The 9,830-nt window shown below is 48.7% G+C and overlaps 1 protein-coding gene across 1 annotated transcript; it reads right to left on the bottom strand.

The window, feature by feature from the left end:
• Positions 1-398: 398 nt before the first annotated feature.
• On the bottom strand, positions 399-7,255 carry CHST7 (carbohydrate sulfotransferase 7). The gene has a single exon (XM_058832643.1). It carries the CDS (start codon positions 7,134-7,136, stop codon positions 5,733-5,735), a length of 1,404 nt encoding a protein of 467 aa, XP_058688626.1. The 5' UTR covers positions 7,137-7,255; the 3' UTR covers positions 399-5,732.
• Positions 7,256-9,830: the final 2,575 nt, after the last annotated feature.

Here is a 9,830-nt window from a genome sequence, read left to right as displayed (position 1 = left end):
CACAACTTCCTGTCTCTCCTCATCAAATCCCAGTCCCTAATTCATCCCACACCCAAGTCATTTGCCCAACAAATCCCACTACCCTCAACTAAAAGTGAATTACTTTCCCCATTCCCTCATGTTTACCCCATTTATCATCAATGTCTTCTCCCTCTCGCCTATAGTATTTTCCATTATCAAGCACTGGAAAGCTGAACACTGGATTTGGGGGTCTTCCTTAGGAAGAACTACAACAGGGAAAAAGGGGATAGGGAAGAAGGCATCAGTGGGAACCAGGAATGGCAGCCTCCTCCCTGCTGAGCCCAGTGATGCAGCCCCTGCCATAGTTACATGGTTTTGATTCCCGCTGTACCACATTGAGTTTTCTATGGGAAAGAAAGAGGTTTGCACATGCTCACTGGAGATAAGACCAATGCAGTTTTTATTTGGTATAAAATAAAGATACACACACATACCAAAACCACTTTTACTGAGCACGTGCTATCCATTTTATACAAACATTAATATATTTGGCCAAATCAGAATAGAAAGCAGAGGTAAAAATAAAAACATAGGGGACATCCTCTACAAAGAGGTAATTTCCCCCTACCCAAACTGGAGTTCCTGTCCCGAAACACTGAACCGGCAAATGATTTCCAAGCAAAAATCTTTGAGAATATTTGAACACAGGCTAAAGACCACCACATCCTAAGTTAAAAAAAATATGCAACTGTTTTGACTGAAATTCCAAGAGACTTAAACCTTATGCCCATCACAAAAAGCTTCAGTCTATATACAGTTGAAGTTTGTCAAAGTTGGACCTTTAGAAACACGGCAACAAATTTGGAAGCTCCAGGGAAGGACTGGATTCCCACTTAACAACAACCAGAAATGGCACTGCAGGTGCCCCAGGTTAACAGCAGAGCTTAACATCTCAGTGCTGGAAGCAAAAATTTCACAGTATTCAGTATCCAGACTGTGGATCCTAAAACATTAATCAGCTTCCAGCCTGTTGTTCAGAGCTGAGACTGCCAGATATACATCTCAGCAACAAACAACAGGCCCCTTAATCACTGAAACCCACCACCTCAATGTGTTTGCATCCAGCATTCATGTCTTTCAAACACAGCCAAGAGAAGGACAGTCTGGACCTGGCCCCTCATACACACACACACAGAACCAGCAGGGTGTTGAAAACTGCTAGTGCAAGGTTTGACAAATCGTATTTCTCCCCTGTCATTCTCCATAGCAGTAGGTGTCACATCAAGTTAAATGGGAAAGACAAAACAACATCTCAGGTAACCCCAGTGCTGCATGGATTGCATGGTGACTGAGAAATGACATGCACCATCAGAGAGTCTCAGTGACAGCTCTCTGTGTCCAAGAAAGGAACAGAACATGCTGTCAGGCTTGTTGGCTCTCAGGGTTTCAGTTGTTTAATTGCGTTACCATAACAAACCCAGAAACTCTGCAGTATTTTTATCATTGAGCTTCACTGAAAGTGGTGATACTGAGAACTTAATGCAGAAACTCAGGACTTTTCTTGATGCCCAGACTGATGGGGAGGAGGGGGATAATATGACTCATGCAATACTGAAGTTGTTAAATAAGTAACTTCAGAACCATTCTAACACTTCTATTAGGTACTGCAACTGATGCCAAACTATTTCTATTGTACCTGCAGTATGTAAGTACATACTGTGGATATCTACAAGGACTCCATCAGTAATATCCTGAGGAGTAGAAATAAGGCAGGGCCCAAGTATTTCTTGGCCCTGGACTCCCATCATTGCCCACAAGAATGTCATTAGTTTGCCTCCCCAAAAGAAACAATTTAAATACAGGTATGATGTTGTAAAAGAGCAGTTAACATGGAAATATCCCAGCCTTTTATGAATAATTACAGTACTGAAGTTTCCAGCTCTCTTAACTCAGTGACAACCAGAAGTAAAGTAAACACAGACGACAGAAATGTCTTGTGAGCATTTGTCAGTTTTGTACCCATTTCCCACTATGATTTTTAAATAAATTAAAGTTCTTAATTCATTCTAGCACAATGTAGCACAAGTAGGTAATTTTCATCAATCTCAGTCTGAAATACTAAAACTTTATGGCTGAGTCCTGCACTCCAATTCTAAGCTTTCCAAGTTCAAGTTGGCTATAAAAATGTGTTTACTGTTCTCTTGCTTATCATGCCATGCTCTGCTCTAAATGAGCAGTTACGGTTCAATTTTCTACATCATTCAGTAGAACTGTGACTTCACCTCAAGTGAATTACTGCCCAAGCCATAAATGCCCAACTGCTCTCAAAATGCAGTCTAACTACGGATGTCCTGCTTTCAGCAAGTTCTGGTTGGTACCAAAGATCTCTGCCACTAAAACTCCATGCTAGATGTCATAATCAGTCCTGTTTCTGTCTTTTCAGGTAAATACCAACACTGACATTTGCTTTTTCTTCACGGCCTGAGTTTCAAGACCAAGTACATGCTGTAATGCTGAATGATGCTGTCCAATGCCAACAAAGCACCCTGAAGAGAAAAATGGGATGCATTTGTTGGTGAGCCTTAGTTGTCCTCCTTGGGCAGGAGAATTTCAGAAAACCTTCGAACATGTGACTGAAGCGCACATGTCACACCACCAGTCATTAAGCAATTGTCATCCACATACTGTTCTAAGATGTCACTCTGGCCTACTTGCTCCTTTCTCAGCTTTGGATATTCCCTATGGGTTTTTTAGATGAGTTTTCTAATGAATTCAGGTGCACTGAATACAAACCAAAAATTGCACTTGCTATACTTTGTACACTTTTCCCAATGGAGGCCTTTTCACATTATACCAAAATTAAAAAAAAAAAAAAAAAAAAAAAAATCACTCACGGAGAGCAACCGGGCTAGTGAAAAACTTGCTGACAGAAATAATTCCTGACACAGAAAATGCACCTATCATAGAATATCCTGAGTTGGAAGACACCCACAAGGATCAGCAAAGTCCAACTCCAGGCCCTGCACAGCCCCAACAGTCACATCATGTGCCTGGAGCATTGTCCAAAAACTTCTTGAGCTCTGTCAGGCTGGTGCTGTGACCACTTCCCTGGGGAGCTGTCCCAGTGCCCAGCCACACTCTGGGTGAAGAACATTTTCCTGATATCCAACCTAAACCTCCCCTGACACAGCTTCAGGCCGTTTCCTGGGTCCTGTCACTGGTCACCAGAGAGAAGAGATCAGTGCCTGCCCTTCCACTCCCCCTCATGAGGAAGCTGTGGACTGCAATGAGCTCTCCTCTCAGTCTCCTCCAGGCTGAACACACCAAGTGACCTCAGATGCTTCTCACCCTTCTCCACCTCTGCAGCTCAAACATGGAAACAGTTTCAGAAAATACCAAATAATTTCCAATAAGAGGATTTCCTCATAGCTATAAGAATCTAGTAAAGCTACATGTTAGCACTTCTTGGCTCATCATGATGAACCATTTTAAGTGCAATTAAGTGTGAATTTTGAAAGACTTATGAAAGATATTTACCACCTGAAATGGCACGATGAGATTCCCTGTCAGGGTGAGGAGAATGCTTAACTGTTGCATCACACAATTCTGTGACTGCAACTTGCTAAGAACAAATCGACAGGATATACTGGATTTTAATCTCCCATTCAATTTAAGAAAATAAGTACCGTATAATCTTTTGGCATGCACAAAAATCTTAATTTCTTTCCAAACCTGTCAGTGCAAGCCAGGCTGGGTGTAGTCCCAGAAAAGCCTTCCAAAATAGGTTACCTGACACAGGTTATCAAGGCATTGTACAGGTATTGTCTATCTATACAAATATCAATATTAAATGCCACTGAAACACCCAGAGACAAATTCTGGTGTCACAGGCACTGTGAGAGAATGCAGAAACATCCCTTAGATAATACACAAGGTTTCCCAGCACAAAATGAAACCCTTTAATTCTTACTTCAAGCAGAAGCCCAAGGTTGCAAAACTGTAGGAAGTACGCTACAGGAAAATGGATAAATTTGTTTAAAAACATTTTTATGACTACATTTTCCTGTCAGATAATGAAAGAAACCTGCTTCTTGTGCCAACATACTCTCAGATGGGAAGATCAAGGGAAAAAAGAGCTAAAATAAATGAAGGTTCATCCTAACAGTGACATGCTGTACAGCATAACACTCAAGAGCACAAAAAATGTACAGTGCAATTCAAACACCTCCTCCATGATAACATAACATCTTTGAACTGCCTTTATTTTCAGCATTTTATATAAATACCGCTTTCTTTCTGATCCTGGATTATTCTCAATTTGAAACCCATATTCTGGGTTTGTATGAGGACCGCATATAAGCATCCCTAAAATCTTTTACAGTCTTGTGGGGCCATTTAAAGACTACCAGACTGTAATAGATTCAAAAGCAGTCTCTATGAAATGAAGGAACTGCATCCCTAAACTACAACTGAACCTTCTATCCCCACATCAAGAAATTAGGAAACAAAGATACTTGCAGATACACACACACCTTCTGGCACAAGTTGCAGGATATCTGCAGGAACACATAATTTTAAAATCCAAAATAAAACTCCAGGGTTTTTTTTGTTTGTTTCATTTGTTTGTTTTTTCAATGTAAGATTTTATTTGTGAACTTCATGATTAATTTGTCTTAGCCTCTTAGGAAACATTTGTTTTTGTCCAGGAGTTACCAGCTGAGAGGATGTTATTGTTTGGCAGGGATGTGATCAGGAGGACGCTAAGCACGACACAATGTGTCAGCCCGGAAGAGAGAGAAGAAAAGTGATTCTCTCATCTGATGGAGAAAACAAAACGGAAATGTCGAGCATTTGCCTTCCAGTTTCATTCACCCCTACACGTGTTCCAAAGAAACATGTTAGTCACCAGTATCTCACATGAGTATCACCAAACTATATCAATATATGTATATAAAAAAAAAAATCCTACTTTCAAAACAATTACAGATTTCTTATGAAAAGCAAAGATTTCTGCCACAAATATCTTTGAAACACATAAGCAGGCGAATGCTTTCCCTCTCTGCATGACCGCATACCCTGCTGCTCAGAAGGATGGACAGAGCTGGACACAGTTCCTCTTCCCTCAGCCCCCTCCCTGCAGCACCAGCAATGAACAGGGGCAGAGACCATCCCTGCAGAGCAGGTTTGGAGCAGGAGAGCTGAGTCCCTGCAGCAGCAGGCACCCTCCTGGCTGTCCAGGGCTCTGCTGACCTCTGCAGCGACTTCACAGAAGCCTCTTGGTTTTACAGTAGCAGTAGGACAGAGGTCAGTGTGATTCAGAGCTCCAGAAGGGCAATGCTCTCACAGAAGCACCTTCTAGGCCCTCTAGTTCCTTGCTGAGAGTCTTCACCTGGGGGATTTTTAAATTTTCATGCAGTTTGTTTGTAGCATACCCGTGCTTTATACAGGGTCACGGTTTCATGCTAAAAGGCTCCAAAAGTGATGCCGTACTCGGAGGACGCCTCTCACTAAACCCTTCTCGTAAATAAAACATCCCCCTGCCCTCTCCACGCAGCCCAGAAGGAACACACACAAACCACAATGAAGCCACAGCGGCAGGGGGTGCCTGGGCTCTGCAGCCCTGCCTGTACCCGAGGCGAGGCGAGTGTCCCTCAGCCGGGGTTGCCCCCGAGGGAGCGCCCGGCCCACCAAGTGGGCGCCTACCATGGCAGCGGTGACCCCCGCGCTCAGCTCTGCCCGACGGCGCCCGTCCGGGACGTGGGGCTCGGGCGCTACCGGGTATCGCCGGCGCTGAGGGGGTAGGCGAGGATGCTCATGGCCTCTCCGCACGCCGCCTCCACCTGCCGCACTTGCTGGCGGCTGAGGCGCTCCCGCCAGGCGTGCACGGCCTCCCGCGCGTCCCGGGCGGAGATGAGGAAGGGCCGGTCGGAGGAGTAGGCGGCGCCGCGGGTCATGTTGAGCACGAAGTCCTCCAGGGCTGGCGGCACCGTCAGCCCGGCGAAGCGCAGCAGGCGGCGCAGCTCGGCGCGGGGCTCCCGCACCAGGTCCTCGTAGCGGAGCTGCGTGTAGCGGCGGCGGAGCCAGTCCGGGGCGCGCCGGGCCAGGAGGAGATCGCGGAGCCAAGACTGGCAGATCACCTCCAGCGCGCCGCCGAGGAAGAACTCGGCGCGGTGCTGCGGCTGCGGCGGCCGCCCGCCGCCCAGCAGCCCGGCCGGCAGCAGGAGATGCTGCTGCTGGTGGCGGGCCGGGCCCCGCGGCTCGGTGCGGTGGCGGCTGCGCAGCACCTGGACGCTCTCCCGCAGCAGCGCCTGCCGCGCCTTCAGGCGGGAGTTGTGGACGGCGCGGGGGTCGCGGAAGAGCTGCACCACCCGCAGGTTGAGGCCGGGCTCCCGCAGCAGCGGCAGCAGCGCGCCCAGCTCCAGCAGCCGCACGTCCTTGATGACCACCACCGGGTACTTGCGGCACTCGGCCTCCAGCTCCCGCAGCGCCCGCGGCGGACACGTCTCCTCGCAGGTGGCGCCGTCGACGAGGCCGATCTCCCCGCGGGGCCGCGGGGCGGCGGGGCAGAGCGGCGGCGAGCAGATCACCTTGTTGGTCCGCCAGCCGAAGATGCTGGTCGTGGTGAGGTTGTCGGCGGCGGGCGGGGCGGGGGCCAGCGGGTCGCGGGGGCCGGACGGGGCGGTGTAGAGGCGCAGGACGGAGAAGTCGCAGCGGAAGAGGGCGCGCAGCATGTCGCGGAGGGCTCCCTGCAGGCTCAAAGCGTCCCCCGGGTAGAGCGCCTGCCAAAGGTGCCACATGGGCTCGTACAGGTAGAAGACGTCGGGGTGCTGGTTGAAGAGCTCCCCGAGGAAAGAGGAGCCCGTTCGCCAGGTAGCGTGCAGGTAGATGTGCCGCTTCCCCGCCGTCCCCGCGCTGCCGTTACCCGCCGCCCCGGCCGTGCCCGCCTCATCCTCCTCCTCTTCCTCGTCCAGCGGCGGCCGCTGCTCCCAGCCCCACTCACTCAGCGCCTCCTCCAGACTTGGGCAGCGCCGCAGGAGCGGCTCCTCGTCCGTTCGCCCGCGCCTAGCCCCGTAGTCCAGCGCGTAGGGCACCAGCAACAGCAGCAGCAGCGTGTACAGCACCAGCACCGCGGCGAAGCGGCGATGTTCGCCTCGCCACCGTCGCCGGCCCTTCATCGCTGGGGCCGGCTCGGACCCCGGCTCCGCCGACCCTCTGTCTGCCGGCGGGCGGCTCTTTGCGGAGAAGCAAAGTTAGCGGCGGCGGCGGGGATGTGGGCGGCGGGCGGTCCTCCCCGCCGGGGAGCACGCCCACGGGCACGCCGGCCCGGCTCCGGGCCGCTGGCCGCGCCGCCCGCCGCTCTCGTCGCCGTCTCCTCCTTCTCGTCCTGCTCCTCCTCGCAGCGCGACGCGGAAGCGCCCGCACCTGCCCCCGCTGCCGCCTGAGAAGCCGCCGGCGGTGGGGCGCGGGCTGCTGCTGCTGCTCCCGGAGCCGCTGCGCCGGGCTCCGGGCCGCCCCTCGCCCGGCCTCCCTCCCTCCCCCCGGGCAGGGCCGGAGGGCGGGCTCGGCACGGCGGGACTCACCCCCGCCCGGGAAGGGGCGCACCGAAAAGGAGGTGTGTTAGCCAGGACAGGTACCGAGCAGCCGAGGGGGTCCCGAGGAGGACAGGTTGGTCCTGCTATTCACCAGCGCTCCGGAGAAAGAACACGTAAGACACTACAGTAGGGAGAAGAGGTGCAAATGTATTTTTAGAGTAGACGACAGATATTAAAATCTGCAGTGAGTTTCAGAAATGCTGCAGTTCGGCGCTATAGAGAGCTGCGGGGTTTCTCAGCCGCACTTTTGTCTACGTGTGTGTGCTGATGGGATGCGGACATCTCGATCATGACTCACTGCTCCAGTTCTCACACCTGTAAGTTCCAAAGCTGTCTGAGGGGGGTCACCCTTTGCAGCTGGAAGGAAAAAATGGGCACCCACAGAGGGACGTTCAGCCTATTGTGGATGTCTTCCTGGTAGTCCTCACCAGCAGGAGAGGAGAGTTAAGAGTAGTAACAGTAGGAGCATAAAGTTACCAGTTTAGAAGTGGACTTCTAGTTTTTTTGACATCTAAGATTAATTGAAATCTCCCGGGAAATGTAAAGTCAACAAGATGTTGACGTCAGGTATTTAAATTAAAATGTACAGTCTCAGAGTCTCCAGCCCAGCCCCTACCTGACCTTGGAAGATGCTCACATAAGGAGATGGACCATGATCCCATGATCCTGGTTAAGGCATCCAGACGTCGGGAAAGTGAGGTCCCTTTCCTGCTGATAGCGTAGTGGGAGCTGCTGACAGTCCTGACCTCTGCCTCCAGAGGTGGTATCCTCTGTAAAACACTACTAATATTTAGGTATGGGGTGCAGGGAGAAATTTAGAGAGGATAACCCAGTTCTTGCCCTCGACGTACGATGCTTTGATTCCCAGAAGAGCCTTTGTGGTATATAAGCACTTGTGGTTAGATACATGACACAGCCTTTGTCAATGCACAACAGAGAGCATAAACCCATTAGTTTCATGGGTTCTAAAAATTCTCCATCTGTAGTATAGATATATAGATACACAGCCTGAAGATTTTAGACATAGTGTGAATGTCTAGTTATTAAATAATAATCTAATTATGAATTTGTCAGGCAAAGCCCAAGGACCAGAAATCAATGTGAGAGAGAAAAAGCATACTTCTGTACAGGTGGGGAGCCAGTAGTCTGCCTGCTAATGCTTTACTTGCCCCATGTTAGTAAGTGTTAAAGGCTGGGCTTCCTGCCCTTTATAGCGTGCTGAGTGAGTACGTGGTGCCAAACAAGATTTGTGAGCTCATCAGCAGAAGAATGTTGAAATTATACATTGGAAAGGAAATTCTGCCTCAACATACATTTTACTGTTTATATCTTTAAACACCAAGATACACCAGTATCTCACACTTAGCAATGTGAGTTTCACCTCTGACTAAGTAATATCAGGATTTCATCCAGACTCTCAAGCAACTAAAGGAGGACAACAGAATAAAAAAACACTTGCCAAAATCAGGTTACAGTCTTGCAAAAAAAAAAACAAAAACCTTTCCCATCCAAAAAACCATGCATACTAAGTATTTTGAGTCTGACTTGTAGCTGATTTGTGTGGCATCATGCAAAATAGTAATTTGGATAGATTTACCAAGATGGGATCCTGAGAAGTGCCAATGAGAATGGGTAACACTAAATTGCCAGGATTTCCCCTTTTTAAGATAAAATACTGGGTTGGCAGTAGCATCAGCACCACTGGTGGCCAATGAGCCCTCCCGCAAGATGTGTTAATTTAAACTAATTTTGTATGGATTTCTATGACACATCCTTAGGCCTAAGAACTAGAATCAAGGTCTTAAACCTGCCTAACTGAAGTAAAGCTGTCTTTCAAAGAATCAAACATCTCACAGAGTAAGACAACCTGTCAGAAAAATGTGAAACCATAGAACTAAAACTACATATGTCTTAAGCTGATTATTTTTTGCAGACAGTGGAGCTACAAACTTCTGTGGCAACTGTTCTAGAATAATTAAATAAAATAATTTTACCACAAGTTACATAATTTAGTAAAAATAAAACCATAGTTGTTAAAAGATTAGTAGATCAAAAAAGAATGACAGTAAATGTTTTGTTCTGCACCTTCATAACAGTTCCTCTCCTGCAAGAGGATTAGACTGTGTTTACTTCAGTTGTTTTGGGTTAGAGCTTTTTTGGCACAGAGGGATTCCAGCAAAGCCAGTATTTATTTTGCCACCCAGCAGGTGCCTGAACTAGGCACTAGTAATCGTTGAGTTCCAGCCTTCTTGAAGCAAGTGTGTACTTCACAAGAAT

Source organism: Poecile atricapillus, chromosome 1, assembly GCF_030490865.1.
Source record: "Poecile atricapillus isolate bPoeAtr1 chromosome 1, bPoeAtr1.hap1, whole genome shotgun sequence".
NCBI lineage: Eukaryota > Metazoa > Chordata > Aves > Passeriformes > Paridae > Poecile > Poecile atricapillus.
Note: the sequence above shows the minus strand (reverse complement) of the source record. Positions and strands in the feature narration are given on the sequence as shown.

Coding starts and splice junctions, on each gene's coding strand:
- CHST7 (XM_058832643.1), bottom strand. CDS start 7,136: ATGAAGGGCCGGCGACGGTGGCGAGGCGAACATCGCCGCTTCGCCGCG.